Source organism: Diplotaxodon limnothrissa, linkage group LG18 (genome assembly GCF_057381915.1).
Source record: "Diplotaxodon limnothrissa isolate DT_005_m linkage group LG18, D_limnothrissa_male_GT1.1, whole genome shotgun sequence".
In the NCBI taxonomy this organism is placed as follows: Eukaryota; Metazoa; Chordata; class Actinopteri; order Cichliformes; family Cichlidae; genus Diplotaxodon; species Diplotaxodon limnothrissa.
Genome location: NC_140613.1, coordinates 1,131,322 through 1,154,036, shown reverse-complemented (window position 1 = coordinate 1,154,036; position 22,715 = coordinate 1,131,322). Strand labels below are relative to the sequence as shown.

The following is a 22,715-nucleotide window of genomic DNA, read 5'->3' as shown; positions in this document are numbered from 1 at the left end:
AGGAAGGTGAGCTGCTGAGGTGACCGTCAAGGAGTAGTTAGAGAAGTGGACTTACTTACATTAAGTCCATGTCCAATATGTAATTATAACTACAATATGTTTCAGTGAACATGCAAATAAACAGATCTTGTGTCCAAATATACACGGACCTCACTGTGCTGTTTAAGACCCACACATACAAGACGGGAATATCTTTACTGTCATTGTACAAGTAGAGCAAAATTAGTACATTATATAAATAATATACACAAAATAAATACAAGGAAATGTGAACTGATAAGGCCAATCAATATAACAGACATAAAGTAAATGTGGACACCAGTCCCTGGGGTCATGATATAGTAATACATCAAAACTAAGCTTTAACTGCATTTAATACAAACTGATGTTATTGTCCTGTATTATTGTTTGGTCGTTTGTGCATTTTGCTGGTATACTTTGGGTGACACATCAAACCAACCTCAGTCACCTCCCTCAACTTCTCCACCTGCCAGCTCAAACCTGCAATGCTAAAACTTACCTGGATTTCAACCAGCATCCTGTTCCTTTCAAAGTAAATCCCTACACACCTTCTGTTCTCACTCACCATTACAGCACTTTGGATTTAACACTGGTCTCCAGTCTTTAGTGGATTTCTTTCCCTCAGACCTGCAAGAACCCCCCCCCCCCCCCCCCCCCCCCCCCCCACCTCCCTGGATTCACCTCCACATTATTTGTTTGGAGTAAAAATTGACGTTTTTGAACTTCATCTCTATTTAGTCAATCTTAGTGCTAAGTTCCTCTCGAGGTAAAGTTTATACATCAAACCACAAATCAGACAATGCAAACGTTTAAAAATGAATCCAGTAGATTCAAGCTGTTTGACATCATTTACAATTAAAAACAAAAAGTGGAAGTAAGAAACTGGTCTGAACAATCTAACAACAAACATATTAGCAAAGACTTAAACATGAAAAAACATGTAAGGTTTGTTTGAAGGATGAAACTTGCTATTCCATGAGCTTCTTTTTTTAATAAAGTTTTTATTTTAATGGTGAAAAAAGTCTCCAAAGAACCTAAAAACAAACAAAATATGTATGAACCTGCTGACTGAACAGAGGCCTTCCTGTGGACTTTATTCTTCTGCTCTGCATGAGCAGCGTTCAGACCTGGAAAAGCTGTGGATGGGTTTTTGTAAGGGTGTCAGGCTGACTTCAGTCACTGTGCCCCGTATCCACGGTGAAAAACACTCGTACAAAAACTGTTGAACTGTTTCTCTATGGCAGACGTGCAGAAGCAGCTGAACACGGCTTGAGGTTTCTTCTCTGTGGCTTGTTTGAAGACAGCAGATGCTCTTATCTGATGGAGCTGAGCATCAGTCTAAAAAAGGGGCTTCAGAGGTTTTACTGCCATGCTGAGCAAAATTACTATTGTAATTATATTTAAGTGGTGTGTTCTGAACAGGCTGAGCATCATAGGAATAACAAAGAGCCTCCTGACCTTCTTCACTGAAGTACCAGCTGCTATCCACAGGATCACATCACTGTCATCTTCTGAATTCTTTTTTTATGCTAAATCTCAGTTTCACCTCAGGAGACCGATAAATCTGTTTATACTGTGCACAATATTATTTGATCTGTAAGATTTAATGTAGAATATTGCACAATAAGGGCCTTATTTTTAATATCGTTCCTCCTTTTTGCATAGAGTTACATTTACTATCTCTGTTTTTTATCTTTTACTGGAGTGACCACACCAGTGTTTTGCAGTTAAGCAGCAGGTTTCATTAGCAGCCAGCAAGTCACGACTCAAACGAGGGAAAGTCTCGTTTAGCATCAGGAGATATCTACAACATAAAAGCTGAGGTTAGAAACTTCACACATAACTCATGTGATCTCAGGAACCATGCTCAGATATAAAGAAAAGCTTGTTGGGAGTTTTTGTAAAGGTGTCACACTGACTTCAGTCACTGTGGTATGTCCACACGGTGAAAAACACTCGTACAAAAACTGTTGAACTGTTTCTCTATGGGAGAGTCGCACAAGCAGCTGAACGTGGGTTGAGGTTTCTTCTTATCAGCCTGTGTGGCTTGTTTGAAGAAAGGAGGATTTTTATCTGATGCAACTGAACATCAGTCAAAAAAAGTTATTTTAAAGGTGAATTCAAACATTTGACATGTTTGCACTCAGATTAACACAAATGTTTTCTTTTTGTAGCTTTTTGACTATTTTCATTGTGTTAAACTGTCATGTTTTCTTTTATAAAAATAGAAATATTTCCATAAAATGCTAAAAAGTGTAGAAATTAATGCATATAACTTTATCATCAAAATGCAGCTAATTCATTGTGTGATGCTCAAAATCCTCCTAATGTTAAAGGGACTTTTTCCTTCCCACTGTTGCCAAAGTGTTTGCTCAATTGTTGAGTTTCTCTGTATTATTGTGTTTTAATGTGATTTGGTGCTATATAAATAAAATTTAACTGAACTGAATTAATGTTGTGTGGATATGTTTCTTTCTCTCTCATTTCATTTCACAATCAAGTAATAGCACTGCCACACAAAGAGCTCTGTCCATGGTTCTGAAAGCCTACATGCATCTCTGTGAACGCCTTTGTTTTTGTTGTTGTTTCGTGTATCTGTATAAAATGTACACAGACATTTGAGCCAGTGTGGATGCTAACTTTACTGACACGAGCTGCCAGATTTCATAACATAGGCTCTGCTCCAAATCTGGGAGATCCAAGATCCTTTTCTAGCAGAATTAGGTATTATTTATAGTCTTAGTTTCCAATTGTTCCTTGTCAGAGTGGCTGTTTGTCTCCCTTCTATGTGACTTTCTCATATTTGATCCTGTGTGTGTGTTTTTTTGGCTTCATTTGAAGAATCTCAATGTAGTTGTCTTTGGATTGTTTTCTTAGACTTTGCTGAAATAAAAGTTTTTGCACTTACCTGTTTCATGTGTTTCGGTTCTCTTCCCTCTGCGTTTCATGAAAAATTTTGCTTTTAGTTATGCTCTGTGTTTAATTTTTTCTTTTTGTTTTCTGAGCTGATTTATTTTTCCTGTTGTTTCATTATTTTTTCAACAATATATTTGTAATATTTATAAACAGTATATGAATTATCCCTGAACCCTGAAACCATACCTCTGAACCTTTGAGGAAGACTGTAAGAGCCTAGAAGATGCATTCTTGCTAGACTTTTGGGAAAAGAATCAGTTCATTGTCAATATTAGGAAATCACAGGTAGGAAGGCTTGGCTGTGCAACAACATGAATAAAGTTAAAATGTATACAAACAACACAATGTCCAATCAAATGACTCACAGATTCAAAGCAATATCCATGCCAAAAAAGTGGAGAACATTTTTCAAAGTGGTGATTTTACACTTCATATGAGGACTCACACGGAGAGACTTTACCCCTGCAACACCGGTGAGAAAATGTTTAAAGGCATGTGCACATATACAGGTGTACAAAAACATAGTGAGTGAAGAAGAAACACTCAGTGCATCATGGGAATCCCCGGCAGCCTACATCTATTGCAGTATAACTAAGGGAGGATTCAGGGTCACCTGGTCCAGCCCTAACTATATGCTTTAGCAAAAAGGAAAGTTTGAAGCCTAATCTTAAAAGTAGAGATAGTGTCTGTCTCCTGAATCCAATCTGGAAGCTGGTTCCACAGAAGAGGGGAGGCACGTGAGTTAAGGAGATGTAGTTATTTTAGGTTACAGTTCATGTAATGCACTGTCCAAAGTAGTCTTATCAGTTAAAACGGAAAAGAAAGGTAACTGTGGTCTTCAAATTGATTCTATCCAGGCAGAGAAAACATGGGATGCATGTTTGACCATTAAAAACATGGCGGATCTCAAAAAATATCAGTGAGCAACATGATCTGGACTACAAACAAGGTAACAAACAGCCACACTCTCACTTCTGACACACAATGAAAGGAAGAACTCAGCTATATCTGGAAGAAACAACTACATCAGTCAGACAGCTGCAGAATAGGATCAAATGGAACAGAAAATATTTGCCCACGTGAATCACAATACACAGGACTTGGAATATGAAACAGTTTCAGACAACAATTAAAGTATCAAAGACGACTGCTGCTACAAATGAAGAGTACAATCAGAGGAATAAAAATGAGATTAGTAATTATCCACTTTAAATGTAGAAGCCTATAGGCTATATTTAATCATATCAAAGAATGTTTTAACCAGTTTTCACATCCATTCAGTGTCAATGACTTATCTGAAACTTGGATTAATGTGGAAAAAGGAACAGACTTTGAACTGGAGGGTTATGAATTTACATTTATAACTCTGCAAAACAAAGGTGGAGGAGGAATGGCCGTGTATGTGGACAAATCATTGAGATTTAATGTGGTGGATAAGATGACAACAGTGATTGATAATGTACAGGAATGTATAACATCCCTGTACATTATCTATTTATGAAATCTATCAAGAAAAAAGTAAAAATGTAATCACTGGCTGTACAGATTTGCAACTCGTGCCGTCAGGAAGGAATGCAGGAAAGCAGAACGAAAATGGAAGAAAGACAAGCTCCACATCTCTTACCAAGTGTTTAGAGATTGTTTTATTAACTATCAGCGCGCCATCAAGGTAGAAAGAGCAACTTATTTCTCCAAGGTTATTACTAAGAATTCTGGTAATCCTAAAGTTCTATTCAACACAATCAACTCTGTCCTGCATCCCACCACTTCAGCCATCTGAGACTGCCTCACACACTTCTGAGGATTTTCAAAAGTTTTTTACTGAAAAAATTGATAATATCAGAGCACATATCCCACTCCCATCCCAAGACCCTTCGAAAACACCTACATGTTCTTTCTTTTTCTCCGAATTTAAACCAGTCTCATTATCCCATCTTACTGATATAATAATGCACATGAAACCAACTTCTTGCCCCTTGGATGTGTTACCTACACCATTTCTCAGAGATGCGCTATTGTAAAGCATCTCAAATGGAGCTGTTCCTTATTCGTTTAAACAAGCTGTTGTCCAGCTGCTTCTAAAAAAAAAAACCTGGTTTGGACCCGTCAGTTCTTGGCAATTTTAGACCAATCTCTAAGCTACCATTTTTGTCTAAGGTTCTCGAGAAAGTTGTCCTCCACCAATTATCCTCATTCTTGGACACACATAATATTCTGGATAAATATCAGTCTGGTTTCAGAGCCTTCCACAGCAGAGTCTCTACTGAAGGTGTTCAATAATGTGCTTTTAGCCGCTGACTCTGGAAAAAGTACCGTTTTAATTCTTCTAGACCTGAGTGCAGCATTTGGTAGTGTTGACCACACAATCCTATTAAACTGTCTAAAAACGTGTCGGCATAGAAGGAAGTTATAATTTAAGGGATTTTGAAAAAGCCTTTTTATTTCTGTGAGTGGAGCGAAGCTGTGGAACAGTTTGAGTTTGGAGCCGAAGCAACGTCCAAACATAAAGCAGCTCAAAGAGTTAAACAGATATGATGTTCATGAGTTATAATGAAAGGAAATTGATGAAATTCAGCGAATATTTCTGTTTAGGAAGTTTTATGGTGTGCTGTATATATTATATCAGAAATATGTTTGTTAATATTACTGCAGATTATATCAGTAAGGAAGCTGATGAAATACTGACTGATAACTTATGGTGAAGGGGTGGGATTAAATATGCGTGTCCTTCAAACTCTTTTTCAATATATAACTGAATCAGAACAAGTGAAGCAATGTTGAAATGTATTGGGGGGGGGGGTTGTATACCATTTTTTTCTCTTATTTTCTTTGCTAAAGCCTTCAGGATCAATAAAGTTTTATTGAATTGAATTGAATTGAATTGAATTAAATGAACTTTGTATATTTTTACATAATCAAAATAAATTAACAAACAAACAAACAAACTTTTGAAACTGATACTTTATGCAGATGACTGAAAACAAGACCTACGTGTCAGTGTCTTCATTCATCTCCCTTCACTAATTCCCTGGTTTTAGGGCACAACACATGAACTAGTTTTTCAGCGTCACTCTGGGACAGGATATTTCTAATTTTGGAGATGTTGCACAAATGGAAGAAAGCAGTCTTACACATTTGTTTAATATGCACATTGATGGACATATCCTACTCAAGAACAACTCCAAGATTGCTCACAGTGTTACTGGAGGCCAGGGTAATTCATTCCAGAGTAATAATCTGGCTAGACAACATCTTTCCAAGAATTTCAGGGCCAGCTACAATAACCTCCACTAATATAAAATCTGTAAAAAAAAAAAAATGCACATCAAATGACACACATCAAAGATTCTTCGAAGCCCAAAAATGTGTGAAAACTGGTGATTTTATCATATGGATGAACAACTAAGAAACCATACCCCTGGAAAGATCTCAGAGAAAATCTGTAAAAGCAAACTCCATACCACACCAGTGACAAGAAATATACATGTATCAAAGCATCAAAACATCAGATCTCAACGATTTAAGATTAGTGTGAAGCAGCATTCTTGCGAAAAATTGGAAAAGTTTCATTGATTGATGATTTGATTATTCATTTTAACACTCACATGTGTGAAACTTTACTCTGGGAACACCTGTGAAAAAAGGTTTAAATGCATAAAAACAGTGAAGCATTCACATAAGATATCAAAGACACATTATTGCCAAAGCAATGAGCTAAACACCTACATGACACACAGGGGAGAGAAACCCTAACCCTGCAACACTGGTCAGAAAAGATTTAATGACATGAGACCCCTCCACATTGCTTATGATTTCTCTAGAAAAGAGTCCTGAACACATGAATCATAAGCGATTTTAAAGATTCGGAGATATATTTGTGTATACCAAATATAGTTTGACCATCACATTATTGCTCAATGATTTAAACCCAAAGTCCTACCAAAATGTGAGAACTCATGCAAATGGGAAACCTTACCTCTGCAACACTGGCGAGCAATGTTTTACACAGGTGGTGGAAATTATCCATCCATCCATCCATTTGCTTCCGCTTATCCTTTTCAGGGTCGCGGGGGGCGCTGGAGCCTATCCCAGCTGTCATAGGGGGAGAGGCGGGTTACAACCTGGACAGGTCGCCAGTCTGTCACAGGGCTAACACACAGTTAGGTAATTTGGATTAATCAATTAACCTATCCCCACAAACTGCATGTCTTTGGATGGTGGGAGGAAGCCGGAGTACCCGGAGGGAACCCACGCAAACACGGGGAGAACACGCAAACTCCACACAGAAAGACCCTGGCCTGATGGTGGAATTGAACTCATGACCTTCTGTGCGGCAACAGTGCTAACCACCGTGCCACCGTGCTGCGGTGGAAATTATTTCAGAAGTAAACATATAAGCAATAAATAGTAATTATTTATTTCTTATATGTTTATACAACCTTCAACTTCATCAAAGTCACAGATACGTTTAATAGGTATCCTTGATGTTAGTGACTTAGTTAAGAAAAATTAAAGTCATCGACTGAGTGAATATTTTATTTTCCTTAGAGCTAAGCAGTGCCCAAAGCAGTGAACAAAGGCTTCTAATCAACCCTTATGTCCCATGACAAAAAAGCAAAACAAGGAGGACGTCTGAAGGGCGATGGTTCTCAGGTGGAAATGGATGGGGTGCCCACTCTAGGTCAGCGAAGAGTTGCTGCCAAGAGTGCAGACGTTTAAGTATCCCCAGGTCTTGCTCCTGAGTGGCAGAAATGAGCTTACTTAACTTGGACATCAGGTGAGTGACCTCCTGTGATTAATTTATGTTATGTTTTATGTCCCACAAATTTCTTTTGAATTTATTTTAACAACAGACTTTGTGTGAAAGTAAACTGTTAGTCTTCAGTTTTAGTCTTTTTTTCCACAGCTCTGAACAGTGGAGCTGAAAGTTGTAATTTCAAGTTTTCCCCTGGACATCGGCAGCTTTTTCACTTGTTTTCAGTCTCGTCCTCGGGCCTGACCATTTTCAGAGAATTGCTCTTTGTTTGTTAGACCTCTTAAAGATGCCACACGACTCAGTGAAACACTAGAAAGGTTCTTAATTCAAGGGATGAACTCAAGATTTGTGTTTACACATAACAGACGTTCCTCCCTGTCCAGGATGTTACATCCTCATCATTGAAAGAGTGTCCACTGGCCTGTAGGTGTGAATAGACTGACGTGTGTGTGTGAGTGTTGTGTGTTTTATAGATCAAAGAAAATGTAATGGATATACACTTACATAGAAATGTATTGTTCTGCTTATTAGTTCAAACCTCTCACTAATAACTATTAGTATGGTGACACCTGGTGGGATTAACTGGATATGACAACTAATCGCCGATGAGTCTCTTACTACTTATAAGAATTCTCCAGATAAGACCAAAAATCATTACATAATCTTTGCATCTTGAGTCTAAAGTCAACCAGAACAAAAACACAAGGAAACGTGTTAGTTGCTCGTTATTGTTTCTTTACCCTAAATATGGTCCGACTCGAATAATGTTCATCATTTATGCACGAGTGAGGCCCCACAGTGACTCTGAAAAAAGATGAGTATGAAAACTGTGACGATTGTAGTTTTTATTTCTCACTGTTTCTATTACCTACATTCTTTAATTGTGAAGATGAGTTTTTGTGAAGAGTTTAAATAAGTGCATCACACGGCTCCTTATTCTGGTGATTTTGCTGAACCTCAGTGAATATCTAATATCACACATGAATATCTGGTCCTAAAACAGTCATAGTCAGTCATATTTTAACTTCCCTCACAGAAAGTGTTGACACTGAATCATAAACTGCAGATCTCCTTATAAATAGATGATTAATCCTTAATTCATCTTTCAGAGAGCAGGGAGATTTTTTATTAGAATTTTTAAAAACTGTGTTTTGGAGAAAAACATCTACTTTGACAAAATATTATGTCCTGTTTTACCTGAAACATGAAAACATTACAGCCATAATGATTTGAATATAGTTTACTGAAAGTGAAACTATATGTTCATGTATAGAAGTGTACCTTGTACTGTCCTCACTGCTATATTGTGAATAAAACATACTTGTGTACTTAATAATTAGATCTATAATAATCAATGACAATCTAACATTAGGTTAACACACTTGGTTGGAAATCACTCTCCACACTAAACCTGTGATCTCACACAAAAAACCCAAAATGGCTGAAAGTGTTCAAACATTAGGAACAAGCAGAGACGTCTGCTTTCAAATGCAAACATGCATCATGTCAGATTGTTTCTCCTGGACTTCTGCACCAAACTGTCCCTGCTGGATCTCCTCCCTCTGGAAGCTCCTCACTCCTCTTGAACAGGGTGGCGCAAGATGGCGTGTTGAGCAGTCGCACGAATTAGGAGCTCGTTGAACTTGTCCCAGAATTTACTTTGTGTTCGTTATTGTTTCCACTCGAAAGTAGTAAAATGACTGCCCCAAGTATAGTTAAACCTGCTAAATTCAAACTCGACCTCAAAAAACAAGAAACAACATCGCCATGTGATGGAAAGGAAGACCGCAGAGAAGGAACGGATCATGACTACGTAGCAATGGACGTAGCAGTGATGAGCAAAAGGGAACGGGGCAACGATTCGGTTCCATCTACACCTTGTAAGAAGCCTGCAGAAAAGAAAGCTAAGTCAGCAGAGATAAGTGAAAGTGACGAAGTCTCCAATGCTACTATATTGAAAGCGATTCTAAACCTTGAAAAAAGAGTGGACGAGCAGCTAGCTGACCTGAGTGTGCAATGCAAGCAAGCTAGTACGATGCTAGCCAGCCTAGCCAAAGCGGTTCAGTTCAACTCGGAGGAGGTGAAAGAATGTAAACAAAAGGTTAGAGAGTTGGAGAGACGAAACGAGCAGTTGACCAAAGATAACTACGATCTCAAGGAGAGAGTGAGAGAGCAAGAAAGGTACAAAATGAGGTGGTGCCTCCGGATTAAAGGATTAGAAGAGAAAAGAGATGAAGATGTCAGATCGCTGGTTATTGGAATTCTTGGCAAGATCGCACCTGATATGATATCAAAGCTTGAAGAATCTGTGGATGTGGTGCATAGAGTTGGGAAGAAGATTGAGAACAAGGTCCGACATATCATCATTCTGTTTGCTCTAAGACACGTGAAAGAGGAGATTTGGCGTCGCACCAAAGATTCGGCTGTCTGTAAGAACGGGGGTTTCCACTTCGCTGAGGTACTGCCGCGGGAGGACTGGGAAGAGAGGAGGCGGCTGTGGCCGCAAATTGAACAAGCCAGACGGGCTGGGAAACGGGCCTTTTTCCGGGGTCCTCATGGATACATCGAAGGACGGAGGATCGTTGACGTTGAATGAAAGACTTGATGTAAGACTGTATACAGTGGAATATTATTAATGGGACAAAAGAGTTCTACTTAAAGTTAAAGGTTATTAGTCACTGAGTTGGTGACAAGTGTTACAATTTAAACTCATATTTATATATTTTTCTTTTCTTTTTAAAAAAAAAGAAGTTATTTTCTTAGCATATTCTTATTATGGTTCACTCAAAAATTTCTTTTGGTTCATTAAACGTTCGGGGTTTGAAGGAAATTGTTAAGAGAAAGGCACTTTTTTTATTTTGCAAGGGGCAAAAATGTCACTGTCTGTTTTTACAAGAGACTCACTCTGTGAATGCCGATGCTACCTTTTGGGCTAATCAGTGGGGAGACAAGATTCTTTTCAGTCATGGATCTAACAGATCTGGAGGTGTGGCGATTTGTTTTAATAAGTTCCCAGGGGAGATTATAACATATAAAGCTGATAGTGAGGGTCATTGGTTAACTGCAGTCTTGAAGAGCGAAGGTATATTTCTAATTGTTACAAATCTTTATGGACATAATAATGAGGGTCAAAATAAAAGTCTATTGGAAAATCTAACAAATGTTATTTCAGAGTTTAAAGTTATGTACCCCACAGATTACATCCTAGTAGGAGGAGACTGGAACATGACACCAGATGAATGGATGGACAGATGGCCTCCTCGCTTAGGAAGGAGGCAACAGAATAACATTATTGAGAACTTTTCTAGTGATAATAATTTTACAGACATTTGGAGAAGTTTGAATCCTGGAGTTAAGAATTATTCTTGGTTTAAACCTAATGGAGAAAGCAGGTCAAGACTTGATTATTGGTTAGTGAGCGATGACATTTTGAGGTGTACTTCACAATCTAAAATCTCCAAAGCACCCCTTTCTGATCACTGTTTCATTGATCTTGTCTTAGAACCAACAAGAACGAAACGTAGTAGCAGAGGATATTGGAAATTTAATGCCAGCCTTTTAAATAAGGACAAGTTTTGTGATAAAATTAGACATATAATTATAGATATAAAAAATGATGACTCAGTAGTGGGTAATATACAGAAATGGGAATTTGTTAAATTCAAAATCAGAGAATTCACTATAAAATTCTGCAAAGAACTGAACAGGGAAAAACGGGAATATGAAAGTAATTTACTTCGTGAAATAACTCAGTGCTGTAGTAAAGAAAAACTAAACGTGCAAGAGAAGAATAAATTGATGGAGTTACAATCTAAATTGGACGATCTTTACCTAGAGAAAGCCCAGGGTGCCTTTATAAGATCAGAGCCAAATGGATTGAGGCAGGTGAAAAGAACTCTTCATATTTTAGTAAGCTGGAAAAGTGTAGACAGCAGAGAAATCTAATCTCAAGCTTGTTGATAAATGGGACTGAATGTAAAGATTTCAGAAAGATTGAAAAGGAAGTCTTCACTTTTTATTCCAAATTGTACTCCTGAGAATATTCAGCAGCTGATTCTGATAGTTTCTTTGATAAGATTCATAATCTCATCCCATGTATTGACAAGCCGTTCAAAGATCTGTGTGATTCAGAGTTTAAAATTGAGGAACTGGATTTGGTGGTCATGAAAATGGCATTAAACAAGTCCCCAGGGACAGATGGACTCACTACTAATTTTTATCAATTCTTCTGGAAGGACCTAAGAACTTTATTGTTTGATGCATTAAAGGAATCGATAGAGAAAAGAGAACTGATGCCGAGCATGAAACAAGGGTTGATAACCCTGATTCCTAAATCGGGCAAGGAAAAAAGAATTTTAGACAATTTAAGACCCATCACTGTACTAAACACTGACTATAAGATCCTGTCTGGAGCTGTAGCTGAGAGGCTAAAGAAAGGCATCTCAAACATTATCAGTGAAACACAATCAGGTTTTTTGAAAGGAAGACTAATTCATAACAATATTAGGCTGGTTTTGGACCTCCTTGAGTACAGTGAATTAATCCAAGAGAGAGGATACATCCTGTTCTTGGATTTTTACAAAGCTTTTGACTCAGTTGAACATACGTTCATATTAAAAACTCTGCAGTCTTTTGGTTTTGAAGAGGAATTTATAATGTTATAGAGATGCTATATAATGACATCAACAGCTCTGTTTTGCTAGAACATGGTACATGTTCAAGGTTTGAGGTTAATAGAGGGATACGGCAGGGATGTAGCAGCTCACCACTTCTGTTCATCATGGTTGCTGAGCTGTTGTCTATTTTGATTAAAAACAGTCACATTGAGGGGTTAACTGTGATGGGTGAACAGATAATAATCAGTCAGCTCGCAGATGATACCACCCTGTTTCTAAAAAATGAAGACCAGATTCCTTCAGCCTTACAGGCGATCAACCATTTCTCCAAAGCTTCTGGCCTACAGCTGAATATTAATAAATGCGAAATTCTAGCTCTGCATGAGTGTCCCCTGCAAGCAATAGATAATATACAGATTAAAAAAGAGGTGAAGTATCTGGGCATTGTAATTTGCAAGGATAAGACATCAACTGAAAATAAGAATATCTGTGCCAATATAGAAAAGTGTAAGTCTATTTTAAACAGGTGGCTGCAAAGGGACATAACTCTGTTTGGGAGAATTTTGCTAACCAACATGGACAGTCTGTCCAGACTCATCTATCCAGCCTTTTCTCTGCCCATATCTCCAAAACTAATTCAATCTATAAATAATCTTAATTTTAGGTTCATATGGAGGAACAAATGTCATTATATAAAGAAAAATGATATGATTAAGAATTATGAAGAGGGTGGGGCTAATGCCATTGACTTTGATGTTATGAATGGTGTACTAAAATTGAAATGGTTAAGATCTTTCATTAGGAACAAAAATTCCTTTTGGAACATTATTCCCAGTGTGATTTTTGGCAAAATGGGTGGAATAGACTTTTTGTTACGTTGTGACCTTGATTGCAGTTCGTTACCTGTTAAACTCTCAGCTTTCCATCAGCAGGTCCTTCTCTACTGGAAATTAATCTACAAACATAACTTTACTCCTCACAATACCCCTATATGGAACAACAGGTATATCCGTTTGTGTAGGAAATCTGTGTACGTGGATGAATGGAGATCTAAAGGGATTTGGGCTGTAGCTCATTTTATGGATGATAATGGGGTCTTATTAAAGCATGAGACGTTTTGTGAGAAATTTGATGTAAGATGTACTGTTAAGAGATATAAATCCCTGATGAAAGCCATCCCAGTCCCTTTGAGATCAATGATAAAAGAAGATATTGTGCACTCTAAAATTTCTCCTGGACTGAGGCAGCTCTGCATAGCTGGAGTTGAATTTGGTGACAGCAGGTTTACAAACAAAGTGATCAGGAATATTTTGATAAACGAAATTTTCCCTAATCCGGTTAAAAGAAATTATATCCTTAAAGAATTTGAGACCATGGAGGTTAAGGCGATAAGAAAAAAGTATATTTCACTTCCTCTTTCCCCTAAAGCAAAAGAGGTTCACTTTAAAATCATTAATGAGGTTTATCCAACCAATGAATTCTTAAGACGGAAATTTAATTTAGATGTGAACGCCTGCACATTTTGTGAAAATGATATTGAAAGTCTGGATCACTTGTTTTTCAACTGTGAATCAGTGCACTTCTGGACTGACATGTGGAGCTGGCTACAGTCCAGGAGAATTCAGTTACCACATTTGACGGTGACGGTAATAAAATTTGGAATACTTGCTGAGAATGCAGATTTTGACTTGATGATTAGGACGATTTTGTTAATGGGAAAATTTTTTATTCACAAATGCAGATACTTTAAAGCTAAACCATGTATAAACAGATGGCTGAATGACTTTAGACTCTGGGCTAAATCGCTGAAACTTGTGAATAACAAGAAAGCCCATAAACTTGTTGTTTTATTTAAAGAGTTTAACCTATGTTAAAAAAAAAACAAAAAACTCCCTATTTTATAATCACGACTGCCCTTTTTTTGCACGTTAGTTTTTGCCTTTGGTTCGAATCCTTCAATGACTGTTCTTTATTTTTGTGCTAACTCTTTTAACTTTGTGCTTATTGTTATTGTTTTTGGGGGGTTTTTTGTTCGTTTTGTTTGTTTGTTTGTTTTGCTATAATGCTCAACCGAGGATGTAACATAATCGGATTAATGATGGTGCCTTGTATGTTAAACTGTTGTTTGTAAATAAAGTTTAATTTAAAAAAAAAAAAAAAAAAAACTCCTCTTGAACAAAGATGGATGAAAATGTGACCTCTGACCTCAGTTAAGCCTCCGGGAGCAAGTTAGTCAAACTTCAGATACACAGTGACCTCTAGTGGCAGTTGAGTGACGACACAGCAGCTGCGGTTTCTGAAAGCAGGTTTAACAGGTTTGGACTCACTTTAAATGAACGAAACAGTTCAGACGTGCAGGAAAGCTTTTCTCCAACGTCTCTGCAACGGTTTTTAGAACAATAACTTCCACTGTCATAGCAAAGATCAAACTTTTGGTAGGTCTCTGGATGTCAGGTGCCGGAGATGAAAGTGAACTTTCATGTATTACACATTAGCTAACAAGCAAAAGGTCCACAGTCTGAGGAAAGGCATGAAACCTCAGACACATGGAACGACTGTGGGATCACTTCTCAATCAGGGAGCAGGTGAGAGCAGCTTCTCCACACCAACTCATAAAACCCACCATAAAGTACCACAATGTGTGCTGGCACAATGAATGATTATTACTGAAAATGATCTTTAAAGTCATCCATCATTTACAGCTGGAATGTAAAGTTGCATTTAGGAGAAGAATTGTATTTTATCTGAGGCTCTTTCCTCCTCTGCTGAAACACAGATCAAGCAGCAACACATTAAACTGATGGTTTGTGATGGGAGCAGCTGAACATTTGTTTCCGAGATAAAACTGTTTTAATTTTGAGCCCACTGAGGTGGATGTTCCACACACGGGCTACAAATTACCAGTGGGCAGGTGTAAACCTTGTGTTATTTAACACAGCCGTATCTCGTGATGAAAAATCTACACTGTCTCCTAACAAACTGCAGAGGTTTAACAGTGTGTGGCTCCCTCTAGTGGATGTTGTGGAGTATTCTGTTGTCTTTGCTCCAAAGGTTTTTGTACAGAGTTTTGCTGTTTCCTGTCACTGTGGGCCTCACAGCACAGTAGTACACAGCAGAGTCAGACAGCTGAAGCTTCTGGATCTTCAGAGGAGCTGACTTTTCTGCTTTGTTGATTTTAGCATCAAATCTGTCTTTTGGAAACTCCTGATCATTATCTTCTGTTCCTGTAGTGTCACGTCTTAAAACATACTTTGGAAAGTTGTTTATTTCTTGTTTGTACCAGAACAAATATGGAAATGCAGAAGTTGTTTCGTATTTGCAGTAAAGTGTAACTGTGTCTCCTTCAGCAGCAATGACATCTCCTTGTTCCTGGATCACTTTGTCTTCTCCTTTACACTCTGAGGAAGAACAGAACATGCAGAGGAAGAGATGGATCAATAAACATGATTAAAAACTCACCATTAATCAGACTCACACATTTATTTAAGCAGAGGAAACATGTTGATGTTTGTATCTCACCAAAGAAAAGAGCAGCAAGAATAATCCACAGCCAATGTTCCATCTGTACAACAAGGTTTAAATCAACAGGAGAAACTAGCTGATGTTCAACATTCAGTCTGAGAATTGTTCTCTTCACAGCAGCACTTATTATTGACACAATGGTTGAACACAGTGCAGAAGGAGAGCCCCGCCTACTGGATGATGTCGCCCTCTGTCTCCTCTTTGAGTCTGACTTCTCTCACTTCCTCTTCCTCCTGGTTCACAGACTGTTAGCAGCATTTGAATCACTGTGAGGAGGGAGGATGGAGCACTTTGCACTGTGTGCAAACACAACGAGCCAAATGTTCTCCATCACTGAGCTGCTTAATGCTTCTCATGCTTAAAGTGAGACTTGAAAAGCTTTGATCACGGTTTAAATGATTTGGATTTATGAAGCTGTATTTTTCTTTAACACAGAGCAAAGAAAGAACAGAGGAGCTGCAGTGAAACAATAAGTGAAAAGAACAAAAGTAAACCATAAAAGTTAAAGCAGTCGACTGTAGCAGCACCAGGACTCAGAGTTAATAAACCAGCTGCCACATGTGGCTGATTCTATCCTGGGGATAAAGTGAGATTTGGCAGGTGGGTTAACCATCAAATATGGACTGATTCTTATACAGCGCTTTTCTCAAAGCGCTGTATACAACACGCCTCATTCACACCCACTCATACAAGCACTTCTAAACTCAAGTGCAAACTAATAAACACTGACACTCCAATGGATGCATGGGAGGGCAATTTGGGGTTAGTATCTTGCCCAAGGATATCGAACTAGTAGCTGATCTGCTCTACCACGTGAGCCACAACCTCCCCTTATAAATAAGGGACAGACGCACAACACGCAACCAGCTGAGCTTAGTGTTTGTCACAGCTGGGGCTGCAGTCGTGTGGTGTAATGAGAAAAGGATCCACAATGCAGGCACTGGCTGGGGTGCGAGTGAGTGTTTATTTGTAATGAAAGTAAAGTACAAAAACAGGAAATAAGGAGCAGGGAGCAACTAAAGCCTAAACTGGGAACATTAATAAACAAAGCTGAAAACATGAAGCCATGCAGGGAAAGGAGAGCAGAGAGATGCGAGGACCAAACACACAGACGGAGCGACGACAAACAGAGGCAGACACACTATAAATACACACAAGGCAATGAGGGAGTGACACACAGGAGGGGAGCACAGCTGAACAAAGCAAAACAGGAAATGCACAGACTGTTTTACAAACATAATCTCAGAGACACGAACAGGACACCGGAGAGGACACAGGTAGGGACGACAGAAACACTAAAGACTCAAACCCTAAGAACTAATTCGAAACAGAAGAAACTAGAAAATAATAACAATAAACTCAAAACACTGAGACAGCAACCCAGGACCACAGTGTAAATATGCACTGTATGTGACGTTGCAGGTCACTAAACGGGACAGTTGGCAGCTCTACAGGTGGGGAACCCACATCAGGTGTAGCAGTGCAGCACGGACTAAAGAAAATATTAAAATAAATAGAATAACTGAGACTGTGAGCTTCAGCAGGTGTGTTTGCTTTGTGTACAGATGAGCTGCTGCTCTTTGTGCAGACGGGCTTTGAAGCAGCCTGGCGTCATCTGCAGGGGTTTAATGAGGCGAACCACAGAGGGGTTCATGCGTCATGTCAGAGCGCTCTGTCCACACATTCATCAACATGTGTCCTGCTGCCTTCAGGTGTCTGCAGGGCTTCAGTGTGACAGAAATGAGGTGCAAACTGAGTCGCTGTCTGTGTGTGTGGGTGTTACTGTGGGTTTGTAAGGACTCTGCTGCTTCGCTCCTTCAGGGCTCTGCTTTGCAGTGTCGGTGCTGCTGCTCCTGACTTTAAACCAGAGGCTGATGTTCATGCATTATACCAGAGGACGAGGTGAGAACATTGTTGCTGAGGCCACAAGAACTGATTATGTTAAAGACTTACTGTTGTTTTATCCTTCAAACATTTTTCAATTTCATTCAAACTACAAAGACTCTTATGTTTCCTCACAATCCAGAGCAGTTTAACAGTGTGTGGCTCCCTCTAGTGGATGTTGTGGAGTATTCTGTTGTCTTTGCTCCAAAGGTTTTTGTACAGAGTTTTGCTGTTTCCTGTCACTGTGGGCCTCACAGCACAGTAGTACACAGCAGAGTCAGACACTGCAGCAGAGGAGATCTGAAGATCCAGACGCTTTTTTCCAGACAGTTTTGTGGAGAATCTTGCAGCTGATTTCAGAAACTCTGACGGTCTTGAAATATTCATCCCTGATATGTGGATCAGGAACTCTGGAGGTTTTCCTGGATATTGTCGATACCAGAAGAAATAATCATTAATTATAATATCTCTGGATAATCTGTAGGACAGAGTGAGAGTGTTTCCTTCTACAGTGGACTCTTCATCCTTGACTGCAGTGAGTTGATCACAGCTGACACCTAAAGGAAGAGATAAATGTTGTTAAAGACGATGTTAAACTGTGAGCGCCTGTTCCAGTGATTTCTAGCAAACAGATCCTTTAAAGACATTTCTTCTTCCTGCTTTAACCGACCTGTTAGTGTGATCACAAACAAAGGAAACATGAGCCAGTAATGCAGTGACAGCATCTTCCACACACTATCTGTTCTGTATGCTTCACATATTGAATGTATCTGACAGTGGGAGTCCTTTTCTGCTCTGTGACAGTGTTGCTCCTCCTTCAGCCTCTTCCTCCTCTCATATCTCTGCATGTTACAAACACCAAAACCAAACCTCAACACATGTTACAGCTTTCAGCACAAACTCAGAAACCTCCAGTGTTTTTTTTCCTTTGTGTTTCATACTTTTGGATTTCGTCTTGTACTTAGTAAATAAAGACTGACTGGCACAGCTGGATTCATGCTTTCTGGCTGCTGTGGCATGAACCTGCCACTGGGCGTTGGGCTATTGTCAAGCATTGAGTGTTTTCTGTGTTCTGGAGTTATTAAGATTAAATCGTTGCAATTTGTTTTCACTTTAAAATACTGTGTGAATGTGTGTCTTACTCACTGAAGTGAACATTGATGATTGATGATCATGTTTATGATTCAGGAGTAAATATTCAGTCCGACCTGGAAATGTTTCCAGCGGAAATTCATGTTAACGGTTCTACTTCGCCGGAACTTCACTGTGACACCGGGCGGAAGTAAACAAAGAAAAAGCAGAAGTACCGTTAGCTTTCCTCCTGCTAGCAGCTAGCTGTTGGAGTAACATGTCTGCTGTTCAGCGTCTCAGAGAGTTTATCAGCGAGGAAGAGGAGGAGATGATGGAGTCTGAGGAAGACTCTGGTGATGAGGAGCCTCACAGAGCAGGTCTGAGCTTACAGCACAGCTGAAGGTAAATTCACATAAATGTCTATAATAACAGAAACGTTCCGCAGTGATCGCACAGTTCATCGGTAAGCTAACAGCGCACATTTCTGTGGACGCTGCTCTACAATCAGACTGAGCAGCTGCTCAACACACACATTTATTTAAAGGCACGGAGGGTGTGTGAGCCTCTGAAGGTTCCACGTGGTACTTATTTCGAATAAAAATAAGTACTTCTGTCAGCAGCGTGTCTGTGCGGAGGAGGAGGTTCTCCCTGAGCAGCAGCTCTGGAACCAGGAGAGGAGCTCCAGTGTGGAGCAGGAGGAACCAGAAGCTCCACAGATTAAAGAGGAACAGGAGGAACTGTGCAGCAGTCAGGAGGGAGAGCAGCTGGGACTGAAGGAGGAGACGGATACCTTTATGGAGTTTGAGTGCAGCACCAACGATGAACACACAGGTATCGCCCAGCATGCAGCAGCAGTGTGTGATTCTCTGCTGGTTTGAATGAACTCCGCATGAACAGATCAGAACAGCATGATCAGAGCGAGCAGATAGCCCTGATAGGGTCGTCTAAAGTGCACAGCAGCCCCACCTGCGCTTCAGACCTGCTGTTTTCAAAAGGTGGCCAATCACAGTGAAGTTGGATTAAAGGATAAAGGAGCTAAAACATCATGTTTCAGGATGAGCTGAGGGGCTGCAGCAGGTCCAGTGTGACGGCCTCCTCGCTCACTGTGAAACATTCAGAATCCTGGACGAGCGCTTTTGCCAGTGTCATTAAAACAAAGCTCACTTTGTAACTATAAATACATATATATTATTTATTAAAGTGTAGAATAGAGCAGGGCGATATGGCCAAAAATATTTATCACGATATATATTTGAAAATTTGCGATAACGATATAACCGACGATATAATTGATGCGAGACAAAATACAACTCCACAACATTACTAGTGCAAAAAGACAACCTTCCATTTATTTTCACTTAAACAAGAAGCTGGTTTTTATGTACATTAAAGCTTTATAAAAATGTAACAGTGCAAATGCAAATTCCTTGCTGAAAGTTTAACCAAAAGGCATTTCCAGTAGAAATGGGCTGACATATCCTGAGCATAACCATGTTTAATATCCACTGAAGTTAAAAAGAGGTGCTTTGCAACATTAAACTGCAGTGTGCAGTACGCATTTTTCGGACCATAAGGTGCACGGGATTATAAGGCACATTAAAGGAAACAAAGCAGTCAGATAAATCAAACTTTATTAAACTCATTCTTCTTGCTTCCTCCACTTCTGTACCATTGATTCATTAATGTTGAATTCTCTGGCAGCTGCTCTATTCCCATGTTGTTGCAGTATATGAATGACTGACCTCGTATTGTGGATGGATTATCTCAGTTGTTCTCCTGACTGAAGTTTGGTCCGTTTACAGCATCCTGCCATGAGATTGCATTTGTCTCTAACCATGAAGAACCTTCACGTTAACTTTTATAAGTGGAAAAGTGTTAGTGTTCGTCCTCCAGCTTCACTGTTTATGTTATGCTAACGTAGCTGTGTCGCTAGCGATCACGTAGCACATCATTATATAGCAGCTAGCCCAACTTCAGTAACCCTACAAACGTCACTGCTGTTTAGTTTCCTGTCTTCATTTATGTTGGAAGTGATAGCAGAGCTGTACGTTTGGTTTTTTTCAGAAATCTCTCAGTCAGAACATGCTATATCATGCTTAGGTAACTAGCGAAACTAGCGAGCTAACTTCCGCTAGCTTCCTGCTAACTTCTAACTCCGTTAAATGTAATAAATTTTGTTTTCATGGATGCCTGGAAGTTAAACTTCATAGTTACACCTGGTAAAGCAGCAATGCTGATCGTTTTATTAAAGATGAAAGAATTGAGAGAGTTTTTAACTCTCAGTGATGCTGCAGTGTTCGTTTGACCTGAAGCATACAGAGTTTAGGACCCAGATTACTCCCAGATTTAAGAGCATCTTAGTCCGACAAATACGACAATAACGACGGCCGCTTGCATGTTCTGGAAAAAAATGTGCTTTGTCGTGTATCTGACGGACAAACACCAAACCAGTTCCACATCACTGAAGTTGCACCATTTTTACAAACCAATTCTGGTTCATCTGTTTCACTCAACAATCGGCCATGTGCGTATGAAAACAAAGGCACTGCGCATGCGCGTTTTACTCATATTCTATCACGATATTTCATTTTCCTATCGTTGCCTAACATTATACCGGTATTACCGTGAACGGTATAATATGGCCCAGCCCTAGTGTAGAATATAAATGTTTTACATACTCATAGTTTTCTTTTATCGAGCTCAGTCCAGACCACACAGCCGTCATGTTGCCACCAACATCGATGACTTTCATGTGATTTCTTTGATTCTAAAGTGTTTGTAGCATTGAAGTGTGTGTCAGTGTGAGTTGTACACACGAGTCAGTGATGTGGTTTCTCTGACTTCGTTCTGATGTTTGATGTGACTCAGCGTCTTCAGTTCACTCTGTTTGTAGCAGACTGACAGCAGGTCTCAGGTCTCCAGGCTGGTTTCCAGTTAAAGTTAACATTCGACTTCTGTAACACAGTTGTGTCATGGACCCAGTCATGTGTTACATTTACTGCACGGAGAATCTCTCTCTTACACTGTGATAGTTCCATCTGAGGCATGAAGCACAGACGTGTAGCCCACATTAGCACCGTGAACTGTGACGACACAAAGACAGAGCACCGACTGACTGACTGTCGTTTCACTGTTACGCCGATGAATCTCAAATCTACTTTCCTTTTTAAAAAAAATCTACAGACTCTTTAAAAATTGCTGGACTGCCTTGATGACATGAAATCATAGTTGGCATTACATATTTTGAATGTAAACGGTCAAAATACTGAGATCGTACTATTTAGACCTTCTGACCCTCGTTCTTCTCTTAAGGTTGACCTTGGCGCTCTGGAAAAGTCCAGAACTCTCTTTGATGGCAGTTTTTCATTTGACAAACAAATAAATTCTGTTGTAAGAGCCAGCTCCTTCCAGCTCAGGGCCTTTGGAAAAATTATGAACATCATGTCATCAGCTGACTTTGAGAAAGTGATCCATGCATGCATTTCATCCAGGCTTGACGGCTGCAACAGTCTTTATTCTGGTATCAGCTCTGCTGTCTCATCTGCAGCTAGTTCAGGATGCTGCAGCTCGACTCCTCACAGGCACTCGTAAACACGACTGTTACGTCAAATTGTTGAATGTTGTCATTGTGTTTCTTAAATTTGTCTAAGTTCAAACTATAAGATCAAAGACATTCCTTTGTCTCTGACCACCTCTCCAGCCACTCGGTGCTGGGGGAGGTTTTATTGCAGATACATTCTATCTGAAAGATCTTTTTCTTGTGTTGTAAGCTTCCTGCTTTTATGATCCTTTTGGTGATCAGAAGGACACACACATAGTGCCTTGTCCTAGATCCATTTGGGGGTTTTAGGGTGGGAGGTGTGGGATTATAATAGTATTTTATGCCATGTTAGACCCCTAATTAAAGATTGTGAATTATTATGTAGTTT

The 22,715-nt window shown here is 39.4% G+C and overlaps 2 protein-coding genes across 2 annotated transcripts in view; one reads left to right on the top strand and one right to left on the bottom strand.

Annotated features, from left to right (window-relative positions):
* The window catches only part of LOC146612740 (T cell receptor alpha chain MC.7.G5), a 77,273-nt gene extending 61,354 nt beyond the window's left edge, over positions 1–15,919 (bottom strand). The window contains exons 1-2 of the mRNA XM_085377491.1: positions 15,829–15,919; positions 15,394–15,707 (exon numbers count right to left, since the gene is read on the bottom strand). Coding sequence (XP_085233617.1) covers positions 15,394–15,707; positions 15,829–15,871 — 357 coding nt within the window. The 5' untranslated portion in view covers positions 15,872–15,919. The remainder of the gene's footprint in view (positions 1–15,393; positions 15,708–15,828) is intronic.
* LOC146612739 (uncharacterized) overlaps positions 1–22,715 on the top strand; it is a 485,503-nt gene that overhangs the window by 447,356 nt on the left and 15,432 nt on the right. Inside the window, exon 3 of the mRNA XM_085377607.1 lies at positions 19,422–19,617. Within this exon, the coding sequence (XP_085233733.1) occupies positions 19,422–19,617 (196 nt within the window). The remainder of the gene's footprint in view (positions 1–19,421; positions 19,618–22,715) is intronic.